We start from the raw sequence: 16,767 nt of genomic DNA on the forward strand, positions 1-16,767 counted from the left end.
GAAATGCAAACACTGCATCTTCAAGACTCAAATGCACTAATAGTCATTTTTAGTCAAACCAAAAAAATACATATTATAGCCATAAAATAACCAATCCATAGTGATATATTCATATTCTGTAAATAAACTGACCAGCACTCTCTCCCACACTGGAAAAGGAAAATCACTGCTAATAAAAATAACTAAAATTTTTAATATTTTAAGAAGCAGTTTTACTAATGGTATAAGGTCAAAAAAAAAGACTAAAGCTAATGACTACAATGATTTTCTAATTAACTGTTAACTAAATTACCCAAATTTTAAGAGACTGAAGGGGGCTAAAAATTATCTGTTCTAAACAAATTAACAAATCAAAGTTAAACAGCTGGCCTAAAACTTGCCAGTCTGTAGCAGAACTAGAACACAGATTTTCTAACTCGTGAGTCAGTGTTCTATTACCCAATGGATTTGTATTATTAAAATACATGGGACGTGAACACTTATACATGTAGTGAAAGCAAAAACCACTTCCTTCAGGAGAATGGTCTTGAGATATTCATTGTAACTACAATCCACAAGATATGAGATATTAATTCTCCATAGCTGTTCCACAGCATTATATTCTAATCAACTTCAAAACACTCCACTAAAGCAAACAAAGAAGGAGGGGGGGGGGGGAGAGGGAGAGGGAGAGGGAGAGGGGGAGGGAGAGGGAGGGGGGAGGGAGAGGGAGAAGAAAAGAATATTTAGGAGAGTTTTAGGGAAGAAGCTGAGGTAGTAAAAAAAAAATCAGAAACTACAAAAGGAAAGAAATATTAAAGAGGCATAGCAATTACCAATTTTGAGGTAAAGAAAATAAACATGTACACACAGAACTGAGGCTACAGGAAGTAAATGCCTCAACAATAGTAAGGCCAGCTTTTCCTAACAAATATGATGGAGTAACTGATGTCAGACTAGCATTCTCACCATGAGCTACCATAAAACAAACAAAATGTATGAGACAATCATTTACAGGTATTAGACAATGGGCAACACATAGACTATAATCCCTTAGAAATGGTAAACTAACAAGGTGACCCCGACAATTGCCTCTTCTTTCTACCTAGGAAAAATTTCCATGACCATGGCCCAGCAAGCAAGAATTTAAGAAGGGCACAGTGGTTCTGCTAAGCTGTATAGACAGAGATCAGACTTCAGTGCAGTTGATATGGTTGAAATCTGCAAGGCAGAGGGTCCAGAAGTCTGTGTAAGAACCCCCGTAAGTCCTTGGGCACGGAACAGACTGCACATATGCAGGGCAAAACCAATCAAGGCTTAAAAGATAATGGCTGAGAGAGGAAGAGAGTATAGTTAAGGAGTGCTGGGTATACTTTGGGGTTCCCACCAACCAAAGTAGAGAAACCACATTAACACCTTATTAACACCTCAAACATCCAACTGAGATACCAAAAAGGCCTCAACTAAGAGTGAGAACCACATCATATAGTAAGACTTATTCTAGACTCACCCAAACAAAGCCTAAAATCAAGCCCCAACAAGTTTTTCCAGGAATTGAAAGTTTGGAGGTTGAGTTGCAGTAAAGTAAGGAAACACAATGGGCTCTCTGCAGATCCATCCTAGCAAAGATTAAAACCAAGCCTACAAAGTTCAAGGTAATCAGCCAGTAACTGAAGTATCTACAAGAATTTTAAAAAACAATACTCTACACAGAAAGATAAAATTTGCAATTTCTAGTACCATCTACATGATCCAGTATACAACTGAAAAAAGTACTAAATGTAAAAAAATAAAAGAAAGAAAAATGTGACCCATAGGAAAAAAAAAAAAAGAGTAGTCAATAGAAACCAACCCTGGGACTTCCCTGGTGGTCTAGTGGTTGAGACTCCTCACACCCAATGCAGGGGGCCTAGGTTTGATCCCTGGTTGGGGAACTAGATCCCACATGCTGCAACTAAGAGCCTGAATGCTGCAACTAAAGATCCTGCATGCCACAACTAAAGATCCCGCATGCTGCAACTAAGACCCAGCACAGCCGAATAAATAAATAAAAATTTTAAAAATAAGTGAAACCAACCCTGAGACAGCCAAGATGTTGGATCTAACAGAGTGAAACTTTCAAATCAGCTATTTTAAATGTTTTTAAAGATTTAACACAAAATATGTCCAAAGAATTATATTCGAAGAAGTAAAGGAAAATATGGTCTTAATTAGTGTGCAGATAGGAAATCTAGTAAGAGAAATGAAAACTATAGAAAAGAACAAGATGAAAACCCTAGAACAAAAGTACAATAACAAATGAAAAATCTACCACATGGGCTTAACAGAAGATTGGACATGGCAGATGGGAGTCAGTGAACTTGAATACAGACCAGTAAAAAATATCTAATCTGAAGAACAGACAGGAAAAAAAGATCAAAGAAAAATGAAAAGTACCCCAGCAACTTATAGAACAATACCAAAGAGTCTAACACACATGTACTTGGAGTTCCAAAATAAGAAGAGAGTGAAAATAGTGCAGAAAGAATCACTGAAATTTTCCAAATAGGATGAAAAACATTGACTTAACAGTTCCAAGCTCAGCAAACCTCAACTAGGATGAATACAAAGAAAAGCACACCTAGACTTATAGTCAAACTGCTAGAAACCAAAGATAAAATCTTGAAAGCAGCCCCAAAAGATTTTTATGATAAAGGGGTCCAAGGATATAAGTAACAGCTAACTTCTCATCACAAACAATGGAGATCAGAAAACAACGGAATGGGGAGTTCCTTGGTGGTCTAGTGGTTAGGATTCTGGGCTTTCACTGCCATGGCCCAGGTTCAATCCCTGGTCAGAACTGAGATCCCGCAAGCTGTGCGGTGTGGCTGAAAAAAAAAAAGAAAACAATGGAATGATATATTTCAAGTGGTGAAATGACAACCCATAATTTCATATTCAGCAGAAATATCTTTCAAACAGTACGGTGAAATAAAAACACTCACATAAACAAAATCTGGGAGAATTCTTAACCAACAGACCTGTACTACAAGAAATACTAAAGAATGCTCTTCAGGCAGAAAAAAAAATCAATACAACTATAAAATCCGATCCAAAAGAAGGAAGAAAGACACTAAAGATGGTAAATAAGTAGGTGAATACAGAAGACTACATGGGGCTTCCCTGGTGACGCAATGGTTAAGAACCCACCTGCCAATGCAGGGGACACGGGTTCGATCCCTGGTCCGAGAAGATCCCACATGCCGCGGAGCAACTAAGCCCGTGTGCCACAACTACTGAGCCCACGAGCCACAACTACTGAAGCCTGTGCACCTGGAGCCTGTGCTCTGCAGCAAGAGAAGCCACCACAATGAGAAGCCCACGCACCGCAACAAAGACCCAACACAGCCAAAAATTGAAAAATAATAATAATTTTTAAAAAAAGACTACAGCACACTAGGATGGCTATAATCAAAAAGATAAATAATAACAAGTGTTGGCAAAAGATGTAGAGAAACTGGAACCCTTATCCACTGCTGATGGGAATGTAAAATTCTGCAGTCACTTTGGAAAAGTCTTACAATTCCTCAAATGGATAAATATAGAGTTATCATATGATCCAACAGTTATACTCCTAAGTACACACCTGAAACAAAATCATTTGTCACACAAAACTTGTACATGAATGTTCATGGCAGTATTATTCATTATAGCCAAAAAGTGGAAACAACCCAAATGTCCATCAACTAATGAATAGACAAATAAAAACTGGTATATCCATACAATGGGATAGTATCCAATAACAAAAAGAAAGAAGCTCTGATACATGCTACAACATGGATGAAACTTATACTAAGTAAAAGCCAGTCATAGAGGACCACATATTATATGATTCCATTTATATGAAATGTCCAGAATAGGCAATCTATATGGACAGAAAGTCAATTAGTGGTTACCTAGGGCTGGGAGACAATAGGACTGGAGGACAGGGCTAAGTAGTAAGGGGTTTCTTTGTGGAGTAACAAAAACATTCTAGAATTAATTGTGGTGATAGATGCATGTCTCTGAGAATATACCAAAAGCCACTGATTCTACCCTCTAAATGAGTGAATTTTATGGTATGTGAATTCTATCTCAATAAAGTTGTTTATTAAAAAGACTATTTTTGGGCTTCCCTGGTGGCGCAGTGGTTGAGAATCTGCCTGCCAACGCATGGGACGCGGGTTCGAGCCCTGGTCCGGGAAGATCCCACATGTCGCGGAGCAACTGGGCCCGTGAGCCACAACTATTGAGCCTGCGTGTCTGGAGCTTGTGCTCCGCAACAAGAGAGACTGCGACGGTGAGAGGCCCGCGCACCGCGATGAAGAGTGGCCCCCGCTCGCCACAACTGGAGAAGGCCCTCAGACAGAAGCGAGGACCCAACACAGCCAAAAATAAATAAATAAACAAATAAATAATTTTTAAAAAAAGACTATTTTTTATTCTCTACATTTCCTTAAAGACAACTGACTGTTTAAAGCAAAAATAACAATATTAAATCATATACAGAAGTTAAAGATAAGACATCATCAGCATACAGGATGAGAGGGGTAAGTAAATGATATTATATTATTCACATTTGCGAGGTATTGAAACGTAAGGAATTTGTGAGGAAGTGAAAAATGAGAAGTGTCAGATATTGACTCTTAACGGACTTTGATAAAGATGCACATTGTTATACTTAGAGAAATCACTAAAAGAAAATTTAAAAAATAAAATAACAATAAAGAGCTAATAGGCCAATACTTTAAAATATCCAATTAATCCAAAACAAGGCAAGAAAAGGACAAATGGAAAACAAATAGACTTAAACCCAATGATAGCAAAAATTACATTAAATATAAAGGGACTAACACACCAATTAAAAGGCAGCAATGTTGGACCATATAAAAGAGCAAAACCAACTATGTACTGTCTACAAGATATAAGACACACATTGGTTGAAAGCAAAACGACAGAGAAAGGTATATTATCAAACAGGAAGCATAAGAGAACTGACGTAATAATATCAGACAAAAACTTCAAGACATATTACAAAAGACCAAAAGGAACATTTCATAATGACAAAAGGATAAATTCATCAAGAAGGCATAGCAATTCTGAATATCTATGTACCTAATAAGAGAGTTTCAAAATACATGAAGCACGACAGAACTAAAAGGAGAAACTGACAAATCCACAATCCAGTCAGAGTAATTGATAAAATGAGTAGAAAAAATAAATTAGTATGGGGCTTCCCTGGTGGCACAGTGGTTGAGAATCTGCCTGCCAATGCAGGGGACACGGGTTCGATCCCTGGTCCAGGAAGATCCCACATGCCGCAGAGCGACTAGGCCCGTGAGCCACAACCACTGAGCCTGTGTGTCTGGAGCCCGTGCTCCACAACAAGAGAGGCCGCGATAGTGAGAGGCCCGCGCACCGCAATGAAGAGTGGCCCCCGCTTGCCGCAACTAGAGAAAGCCCTCACACAGAAACGAAGACCCAACACAACCAAAAATAAATTAAAATAAATAAATTAATTTTTAAAAATAAATAAATTAGTATGGATGCAGAAGATCTGAGTAACACTATCAACCAAGTTGACCTAATTGACATACGCTATACCCAACAGCTACAGAATACACATTCTTTTCAAATTTACACTGATTGCTCACCAAGACAGACCATATGCTGGACCATAAATAAGTTTTCAGAAAATTTTAAAAGACTGAAATTTAGCGAAGTGCGTTCTCTTACTTCAACAATATTAAATTAGAAATTAACAACAATATATCTGGAAAGTCCCCTTTTTCTAATTCTTCTACCCAGAATGAGTGCCTTTTTCTAATTTTTCTGTCCATTGTTTCCTAGTTCGCAAAAAGGTGTTGTATAAGCTCAGCATATTAGTTAAACAAATGAATTAATACCACTTATGAATTATTCTTTCCAACAATAAATAAATTGAACTTTAATCTGATAAACTTCTAAAATTACTAGTAATTTATAGAAAATACAAAGGAACATATTAATACCACAGAGATGCAATCAGCAAAATTCAGACTGGTAACTCTTTAGAACAAACTACTAAGAAACATCAGTAAATGAGAGAGAGAGAGACAGAGGGACAGAGAAAAGAAGATAAAAAAGAGAGAAAGACAAACCTTAAGTACGGCAAAATATTGATTTTTACATATATCAGGATGTGTTTTGTTTATTCTACTTTGTGTCTTATGTGTGTTTAAAATGAAAAAAGGAGATTTAATAAAATCAAATATAGGTAAAGTTTCCAGAGACAAGTGTTGCCAAGGATGGCTGGGATAAAACTTAAATTATTAAAGACTTTAGTTTTAAATTTGTGTCAATCTGAAAAATATTATCCAACTATGTTGGGTAATAGAAAAAGAAAAAATAAAGTTTCTGTATTCCAAAGAAAAAATTAAGTTTTCCCAGCTTCCTTAAAAAAAAAAAAAAAAAGACTTCAGTTAAATGAGAATTAGATTTAATTGGCTCCATCTAATTCAATATGCCTTCAGAATTCTATGAAAGAATACTATGAAAGGCCCATTTCTTAACATAGGTGGCCCTGATAAACAAAGAAAAACAATGATCCTTTTCTGTAATTAAGACAAAGTTCATCATTGAATTGAAAAAAAAAAGCAAAAATAGAATCCAATCTTCTTTGGATGTGCATGCAATCAATTCATTTGGGTGTTTGCTGGATAGATTTGATACATAAGGGAACACACTTCCTCAATTGCTAGCAGTTAAGGGAGAAAAGTATTTTCATAATGTTTCACCTCTTTTCTCCTTTCTGCTCCTGTATTTTCTCTCATAAATAGTATTCCTAAATAATCTTTCCATAATCCCACACTTCTTATCTTTCGTGAAGCACTATTCCTACTCACTTTATCACTTGCTTCCTAAAATGCCTTTGTTACTTGAGGACACACAAAATAAAGTGAGTAAAATCATGTGACCCTGTAATCCTTGTCTCACGGTATTCACACTCTTGTGTATAAATACCCTCCCACCTTGTAACAGGATTGTTCAGTGCTAACAAATAAAATACAGCAGAAGCAATGATAACGTAACTTTTCTGATTAGATGATGAGAGGCTCTGCAGCTTCTGGTTCTCTCTCATCACTAATTCTGGGAAAAGCCATGTCATGAGCAGTCCTATGGAGGGTCCACAGGGAGGAACTGAAGCTACCAAGAGCCACATGAGTGACCTTGGAAACAGATACTCCAGTCCCAGACAACAGCTTGAGCGAACCTCATGAAAGACACTGAGCCAGAATCACTCAGCTGAACCACTCTCATACTCCTGACCCTCAGAAACTATGTAAGATAATAAATATTTATTGTTTTAAGGTACTAAGTTTTGGGGTAATTCATTACACAGCAATAGATAACTAATGCAAACAGCAATGCTAAATAATAATACCTCCTCCTTTCAGACTAACAACTGTATTATAAAAATGCCCAAGTTCAATCCCATGAAATACATTCCGTACAAATTCAACGTACTATCAAATCAAAAGTATTTCACATCAAAATCCATAATGTTTCATTATCTATCAGAAGAGCAAGATTAAAAAAATAATAATGCCCAATATCAGCAAAGATGTTTGGCAACAGAAATTACCATAAATAGTTGTTGGGAGCACAATCAATACAATCTTTTTTGATAACAACTGAGCAATGTTCATCAAAATTTTAAAGTCACACACAATTCTACTACTAGGCATTTACAGTTACCCCCGGTTTGCCTGTTTATCTTACAATACACTTGCATAAGTGCTCAGAGAGAGAGAGAGAGAGAAGCTCCAGTGAAAACCTGGAAATCTAAAGATTCATCAAAAAACTTTTGGTTAAATCAGTTATAGTATAACTGAACAGTGGACTATCAACCAACTGTTAAAGAGGAAGACATGTACATACCAATTTAGAAAAGATACCCAAGATATACATTATGAAAAAAGTAAGGATATATATAATCCCATTTCCATGAGAGAACATGATAACGAGTTCATATTAAGAAAATCATCACAAAAGGGTCATTATAATTAAAACTATACTTTCACGTTTTACAGTCTCTTAAATTTATTTAAAGATAACCATTGCTGAGCAAGTCTTTCATAGCAGGCCAAACAGATCCTGTTTAAATTTTATTTCTGCTTAGCATCCATACCATGCACAAATATGATAGCCAACGTATACCGAACAAATACTATGTGAAAGAAACTCTGTTAAGCACCTCCAAACATGATGTTTACATATATTGTTTAATCCTCAAACACTGTAATATATATCGTGCTATTATCTCTATTGTACAGGTAAGAACAATGAGGCAAGAGGAGTTAGGAATTTGCCCAAAGCCACAGAGCCTATAAGAGTACAAAGAATTCAAAATCAGAAGTTTGTTCTCTTAGCCAATACCATATAATCTTTTATTCAGTTTGTTCATATTTCAAGTCAAAAAAGGGCTGTAAAACATGGTTTTTATCTAACAGGTTAGCAAATAAACCAAAATCAATGCAACACGAGAATGACTTAGATAATTGTTAACTCTTATGAAAAAACAGAAAAGACTATGGATACGACAAAAGCAATTTCTAATTAAAAATAAATATTTTATAATTGTCTAATAAAAACGCAATTTATCTTACTAAAATCACATAATCTTCCCTGATTGTCTAATTACTACTAGGTAGAAATTTCTTCCAGTAAATTACATTTAGTTAGTATCCTTCCAAAAAAGCAAATTCCCTTTCCTTGAGCACCAACTGTAACAAATCTGATACCAGAAAATGAAGAGAAACTGAGCAAAATCTCTCTAAAAACCTAATAGTCTTTACACAGCGTTTGTCTCATTTCCCTTTTTCAATCTACTTGATTATTTTCACCTTACTTCTAATCTTAACCCATTCAATCACAGCTCTACTGTATTTCCTTTGCTGGATGAAGCAAAGGAAAATAAAGATTAATTCGAAAAAGGGACCAATCCAGTAAGTTACTAAACCCCACTATAATCATTATAACTACAATTAACCATGCAATTTATGCTTACCCAAAGGTCTTGTCTACCACATTGTAGATTATCCATCATTTTTTATCTCTAAGAAACCTCAAAGAAACTACAGGAATATATGTTCACCTTACATCCCAAAGTGCTTTATAGAAACCACCTCTACTGAACCACATTTGACCATAAAAATGTGGCAAGAAACACTCTGACCAGTTCCTACACCTACTCTTCAAAATATTCAACCTCCCTTCCTCTCCTATCCTCCCAAAATTGGCGTTCTAGAGTCAGACATGCTGTGTTCCAATTCTAGCAGGGCCCACTAAATAAGAGACGTGGAGCAGCCTCTGTTTCCTTCCTTGTAAAATGGGAATGGTACTAGTACCTACTTCATGGGACTGTTGTGAGAATGAAATAAGATAACTCATGGTAAAGAGCTTAGAACAGTGCCTGGCATGTAATGTGCACTCAATAAATGCCAGCCATTACTGGTATCTCCAAAATTAACTGCCTAAAATCTAAATTTTCTCTTTTAGAGATGAGAATCTAACCAAACTCCATCAGGACAGTGGGCATACCGACGGGGTTTCAAATTAACTAACGCAATAAATAGCAGCAGTATATAAACACAGTAATTTTATTTTCATAGCACTTTCGCTCTTTTTAATAAAAACATTTTGCGTGAAATTAAACACTCCGATCCCCACGCTTTTAACCAGCGAGACGTCTGGAACCCTGTTGACAACACAGCCTGTAAATACAGTCGAGGTTGTCATCACCTAAGAAGGGTGAAACCTGACAAACTGCTGGTTACCACATCAGCGAACCTGCAGTCCAAACCAGGCCAGAGCGGCTCAGGGCTAGCGGCTAGTCTGTTTACAGAAACAACGTTCCCTTTTCCCATTTTCCTCCTCAGGGTCGAAACTAACGACGCCCTTTTCTCCCCTGAGCCGAGGTCAAACATCTCCCGGCTCTTTCGAGAGCTCCCACCCTGTGCGTCTTCCCCCCATAAATCCCACTCTCCCCCAACTCACAGAGTGTGTCCGCACACATTCACCATCAGCTTCAACGAAGGGTTCCGGTATTTGGTGGTCTTACACCGGGGACAGCCCTGATCGTCCATGGCGCCTTCTTTCCTGTGGACTCTCCTGGACCCCTGCTTCAGTCGCAGCCACAGCCACAGCCACCTCCAAGCCCCCTCAGACCCGAGGCCAAACGGATTCCTACCAACAGGCACTTGGCTGGGACGGTCCTTTGCGAATGAGCACCGGCCCGGGGGCGAGGCATTTCAGCACAAAGGTTCCGGCAGCAAGTTTTCCGGTCCTGCAGCTAGGGCTCGGTGTCAGCTTCCGCAGGCCAGCGCAAAGCCTTAGATTTAGGGGAGGGCTCTTAAAAAGGCAAATTGTACGTAAAGCCTCATCTCTATGCACCTGGCTGTATTTTTCAAGGAACTGTGTCACAATTAGGAACAGAGATTCCATCTTGTTTTGTCTGGAAACATTTCCATTGTATCAAAGATTTATGCCTGGTGTACATATTCAATAATTCACACCAGTATTTTCTTTTGAACAACTTGATAGCCTGTGTTTTATACTTCTCCATTACACTTGCACAGTCGTGCAATCACAGAAAATAATATGCATTCGCAGATATGAAGTTTGGAACAGTTATTTAGAATGAAAGTCTCTGCACCGACCCTAAATATTACAGATTCTCACTAAATGTCAAAATAGTTCTATAAATAATATCTGGCATCTGTAGAGAACCACTTACCTCAAGATGGTCAGGCATGCTTAACAGTTTCGGCTGGCTCTAATATCTCTTACCACCCTCCCAATCAAGACAATATTGGTTTCCCCGAATACTGGGGTGATCACACAGGAATCTATGCTTTATTTCAGCAATTCTACACTCTGAGAGCCTGAATCTCTTTGGAAATTGTAAGTCACCTTCACTAAATTTATCCAGGCTGCAAAGTGAAGTCTGTAAACAGCTCTATTAGATAATAAATTCCTCCCACTATAAGGGACACATCTTATCCATCTCCTGAAGGAGGATTTGTTTATACTTGTTGAATAAGTAAATGAAGAATGAATGAATGAACATCAAAGAGTAGTGTAATGTGAAAATTTTTTTATGCTGAGCACTATATTGTAATGTGAGCCAAACTCCATTAGAAGTGGGCATATAAAGCTTTTCAAATTAACCCATAAAATGAATACCAGCTGTATACACTCATAGTAATTTTAATTTTTCACAGCAGTTTTTTTCTTTTCAATGAAAACATAAAGAGGAACATTCCAATTCTCACTTTTTTTTAAACAGTGAACCCAACAGGTAACCCATAGTGTGGCAATACAGTTGGGATTTCCATGGGTTATGGAGGGAGAACCTGACAAACAGCTGGATACCACATATGAGAACCAACAGACCAAGGCAGGCCACAGCAGTACAGGGCTTTATATTAGTATACAGACATCAAGGATTCACCTAACAAATAAATCATGTCATTTGCTGGATCATAATATTGTTCACTAACAGAAGCTAAACAAATGCAAATTTACTAAAATAGGCAATATCAAATGCTGTGCTGACTTGGAGACATTATGCTGCTATTTATTGAAAGAGACCACATCCAAACCAATTATAAGCTCACAGTGAAGCTCTCTAAGAATAAAGGCAATTTTTAGTATCTTTATATTTTAATAGAACAGGAAACTTCTGGTGAAAGAGTGAACATGATCAGTGAGCAAATAAAATTTTTAGCCAAAACTACATTGAGAACCCATTCATTAAGTTGGCATTATTGTTTGTCACCACCAGGACACTTTTAATCATATCTTTGAACAGGAGACCTCAACCAGTTTGTGCAGTGAATTGCTGTTCCTTTCTCCCAAACCTTGAGATTAAGGCAAAGAAAGCACTGAAGATTATGGGAGGAAACATTGCTACCAACTCTATCCTTTTCCCAGGTTGGAAATTACTGTCAGAGAAGCACAGTAGCAACAGCTGACTTGGAACTCTATCAGATAAGCATTACTCATGGAGCTAGAGCCAGCAGAAAGTAGTGCTTATAGATTTGGCCCCGGCACTAAGAGAGCTGGATTCAAGTGCTGGCTTCCTCACTTACTAGCTGCATGATCAAGGGCCTCAGTTTTCCCAAATATAAGATGAGGATAATACCAGCACAACTAGCACAGAGGACTGAGGATACAACTAGCGCAGAGTAAGAGCTCAGTAACTGTTAGTCATTATTAAGAGTAGTATAGGTTTTACTAGCAGTAGTTATATACAAGAGGCATGTAATGTACTAGGAAGAGCCTGTCCTTCTTTTAAAACAAACAGACCTGTTTTTGAGCCAAATTTCTTATCCTCCTTTACCTCAGTTTCCTTCCTCCATATAATACATTTCACAGGGTGTTGTAATGATTAAATTACATGACGTGCATATACAAAGGCCCTACTACAAGGCCTCGCATACAACAGAAACTCTGAAAAGTATACCATTACCACTGGTGGAGTTCACTAATACAGAATGGTCAGAAAGCTCTGAGGAGGAAAGCACTGACAGCACCAGACTTCTGACTCAAGTGGAAACTCAGCCCTTGTAAAAACCACCCAACTATCAAGTTTTCCACATTTCTAAAGATAGCTGCATCCCAACGGTGGACCAGTGGAGCCCATTATTTCTCTTCCCAGATCTGCTCATCCTCTAGCATTCCTAAGAGTAGATTCTACCTCCCTGGGACCATGTTTCTCAAATGCAGCCCTTCCTTTCCAGCCCCAAGGCCGTGGACCCAGGTTGGGCCTTCCCCATATGTTGAAGGCTTTTATTGTTTTGTCCCTTGACTGTGGATAGCATCCCTCCTCCCTTCTTATGGAAAATAGCTCCTCCTCCCCCACAGGCCTGTGTGGGTTGACATACAACCCTTACGGGACCAATCAGAGATCTTCCCTAGAATTTATCAAATTGGCAGTAAGGAAAAAGTAGCAGAGCCTCTTGAAGCTAGAAAATGTGAGCTGGGAACTAATGGAAGCCATGGTTCCAACCTTCTGGGGAAAGCCCCTCTGAAAGACTAAAACTACTTTGATGAGAGAGGCAGAGGCAAGTGAAAAGGGACAATGAATGGGTCTTTACGTCTGACCAGCTGCATTCTACTCTTCCCATTGTTTGGTGTCATGATCCAAAAACTTCATCTTTTTGCCTAGGCCAGTTCAAGTGGGGTTTCTGGCTCCTGGGGAAACTAATATCACCTCAAAGAGGCAAAAATGCTGCTACACCTGGAAGAAGACTAGAACCTGGCACTTAGTCTCTGCCAGGACCTTTTCCCTCCACTATCACCCATGTGACTCACTAGGTCACCCTCCCTCTCACCTACTGCTCATCAGCGTCCTCAACAGGCAGATAGCTTGGTCACTGAGAACTCCCAAGCATTACCTCCAAGACTCCCTCTACCAGTCTTAATTCTTTTCTTCATGAAAGTTTGAAAAATCCTAGAAAAGGACTCTGACTGTTTTGGTTTGGGGCCAGTGCCCATCCCTGGACCAGTCGACTATATGGCCATGATATTATGTACAACACAGCCACTATACACAGACCACTGTGTCCACCACACCACAGCAAAATGAGCATTTCATTTGAAGTCCCTCATAATTTGTACCCAACATGCCTTTTAAGCTAATCTCCCACCACACACCTACATAAAACCCACACTCCAGACACACTGAATTACTCAATATATTCAGAAATAAACCACACACCTTCATGGCTCCATGCTTTGTTCCCTCTGCCTCTAATGAACTCTATCCTTGAACTCTCAAAATTCTTGTCCTTAAAGACCCAGCTAAAAATCCATCCCCCATTGCCTTCCACCTCTCAAAATTAGTCTCTTTATCCTCACCACTCGTATACCCTGTATTGTATTTACTTACAAATATGTCTTACTTCCCCCACCAGATTTTAAGCTCCTCAGGGTCACAGACCCCAATATATTCATCTTTCTATCCTTCAGTATGTAATGCAATACCATGTACTTAATCAGGACTCAATAAATACTTGGCAAATGAATGATCCTTCAGAAATGCTGATTACATATCATCAACTGTTGGTCACTAAATAACAATGGAACACCTCCTCTACCTGGGAAACTACTTTAGAACCTAACTTCCTTAATATTACCACCACATAAGCTTTCTGTGGTAGAAATAACTGACCAAGATACAGATATATAGCCTTCCCACTATCTTCCAGACAGCCAAAGTCAGCCTTTAAAAAGGAAATCTCCATTCTTGATGGCAACACCATTAAATATATTCAAGCCAGAAGTGCAACATTTTGTGCTGAACAAGATTTTCTTCACTACACTAAAATGGCAAAAGATTTCTATATTTCTATATTGCTCATCATTACCTTCAGGCAGGAAGGAAAAGATACAGAAACAAGCAGCTTAGTTTTCACTCTTACACAATCCCAACCTCAACTCTGTCTTCCCAAATCAAAGCACAGCTTTAGACTACATATCAGCACAGCAGACTCAATGTTCACAGCATGGCAGACATAGGAAGTAGAATCAAGTATTCATCAATTTTCCAAGTCATTTGGCAAAACAAGTACTGTGAGATTGACTCCACACACCCTCAAGTCTGGTGTTCTGTTCGAATGTAACTGACCATGTTTGAGTCAAGGGTTTCCAGTCCACTTTGAAATGCTGCCAGAATGAGCTCTGAGGCTCAGCCAGCTAAAGGAATCCGGAGCCTGGTGTTGGATTTCACTTCTGGTCCTATAGGAATCTCCTCCTGGAGCTACAGAACACCAGTGTAGCCACAGGCTACAGATATCATAAAAGGCCACTGCTGCTTCTATATAATCTGTTGAACTTGGTACTCTGGAGGCAAATATACAGAAGACATGCAGAAACCCAATACATGGTTTTCCAAGTCAATGCACTATATTTGATTGAAAATAAACCTGAAGAAGACTCCTATGACCTGAACTTGGAAAGCCCTATAATATAGCCAAATAAATTTTCATTAGGTATATATAACTGAAAAGTTTCCTACTTTGCACTATCAGGAGGAAGATAAGAAACATTTAACAAAGATTAATTATGTGCCAGGTGCTTTTTGGCACATCTTATCTCATTTAATCCTCACAACAATCCTGTCCACTTTTTATAGTCAAGTAGCTAATAAATGGCAGAGCTAGGATTAAACCTACATCTAGCTAGCTGATCTCCAAATCCACATCCTTTCCACTAAACCACACTACCTCCTGTCTACTTTGCTCTGATAAACAAACTTTAAAAATTCAAGGAACTAAATGGAACATGGTATCCTGGATTGGATGGAGAAACAGAAGACAGATATTAGCGAAAAAACTGGTGAGTCCAAAAAGAGGTCTGGAGTTTAGTTAATAGCATTGCGCCAATGTTAATTTGTTTGGACAAAGTATCATTATAATATAAGGTGTTAACATTATGGGAAATTAGGTAAAGAGTAGGTGGGAACTCTGTACTCTTTTTAAGACTGTATTGTAAGTCAAAATTATTCTAAAATAAAGAGCATATTTTTTAAAAGTCAAGGAAGTTATGAATCTCAGATATGGTCCAGAAGTCCAATACCTAACTAGATATTTCCAATGGGGTAGAAATGTGTGGTCTTTTCCATAATTATAAATTTTGAATCTACCAGAGATGTCAGTGCTGGCTGGCTTCATTAGGGTAGTACAAAAGCAAGTTAAGTCCAAACTCAAATGACACCTTGGTCGTTGACCAGAAATAAAAATGCATCCTGTCCACAAAGAAGGAAAAGCTCATCAAGCTGATCACGATAGCAGGTGACCTAGACAGCTGCTTTACAATATGCTGAAGTAAGCATTTATGGGTAATTGGGGAGCAGAAACAATACAAAGCCACCCAGAAGTAAAGGTTAGGATGATGTCATTAAAATGTTGGATTTTTAAGAAGGAGTACCAGCAGGTAGACCCAACTGACCCACAGTCGTCAGAGAAGCAGAGATGGGTTCATCTTTTTTTGAGTGAAGACCTCATGCAAACCATGAAGGAAAGAGACACAGCTGCAGAAAGCAGCAGACTCCACCCCCACGGGCACTTCACCTCAAAGCAGAGGGCAGTCTCCCATCTGTTTATGCTGTGGAAATGGCTGCTGATCTCGCAAAGATCTCCTCCAAGACACCTGCACACAGAGGTGGTTTCTACCAGGAATATCATCTCCAAAAAACTGTTCATACACTTATATTAAAAATGTTCATATAGAGGCTTACATTTCCATGCTGTTATTATAATCCAAAAGTTAGATCTCTTCCACCCTACCGACCCAGGATAAACATATGGTAAAACATTCTGTACGTTCAGTTGTAACACGTTCAACTCAGTTGGGTTGCCAGCCCGCCAAGTGACTTAAGGTTAAACACATTTTTTTGAAGGCTTCTTGTTTTTGTGTTCTCAGTGGGCTATTTATACCGTTTTCAAGCATTCCCCCCGCCTTTGGAATTTTAATTTACTGTGAGTGCTTCCCCCTTGGAGCATTCCCTAGTGCCATTTTATTCTTGACCCTTTTGAATAAAAATCCTTAATGAAGACATCTGAAAGGGGGGTGAAGGGCAGTAGAGAGATACCAGGGAAGCTTCTGAATTGTCCTCTGAAATTTTGTCATCTAGATGCTGAGGGTGGTCTCTTTGTTAAGAGTTTCGCATCCGGACCTTAAGGCCACATAATTAATGTTCCCACTGGAATCGTAGGGACTGTC

The 16,767-nt window shown here is 38.5% G+C and overlaps 1 protein-coding gene across 4 annotated transcripts in view; it reads right to left on the minus strand.

Moving 5' to 3' along the window:
• Positions 1 to 10,253, minus strand: part of MNAT1 (MNAT1 component of CDK activating kinase) — a 212,854-nt gene extending 202,601 nt beyond the window's left edge. For all 4 annotated transcript variants that reach the window (XM_082450478.1, XM_082450480.1, XM_082450477.1 and 1 more), the window contains exon 1: positions 10,036 to 10,253. In XM_082450478.1, coding sequence (XP_082306604.1) covers positions 10,036 to 10,124 — 89 coding nt within the window. In that variant the 5' untranslated portion in view covers positions 10,125 to 10,253. The remainder of the gene's footprint in view (positions 1 to 10,035) is intronic.
• Positions 10,254 to 16,767: the final 6,514 nt, after the last annotated feature.

This window comes from Balaenoptera physalus (assembly GCF_965194825.1).
Source record: "Balaenoptera physalus genome assembly, chromosome: 2".
NCBI classification, from domain to species: Eukaryota; Metazoa; Chordata; class Mammalia; order Artiodactyla; family Balaenopteridae; genus Balaenoptera; species Balaenoptera physalus.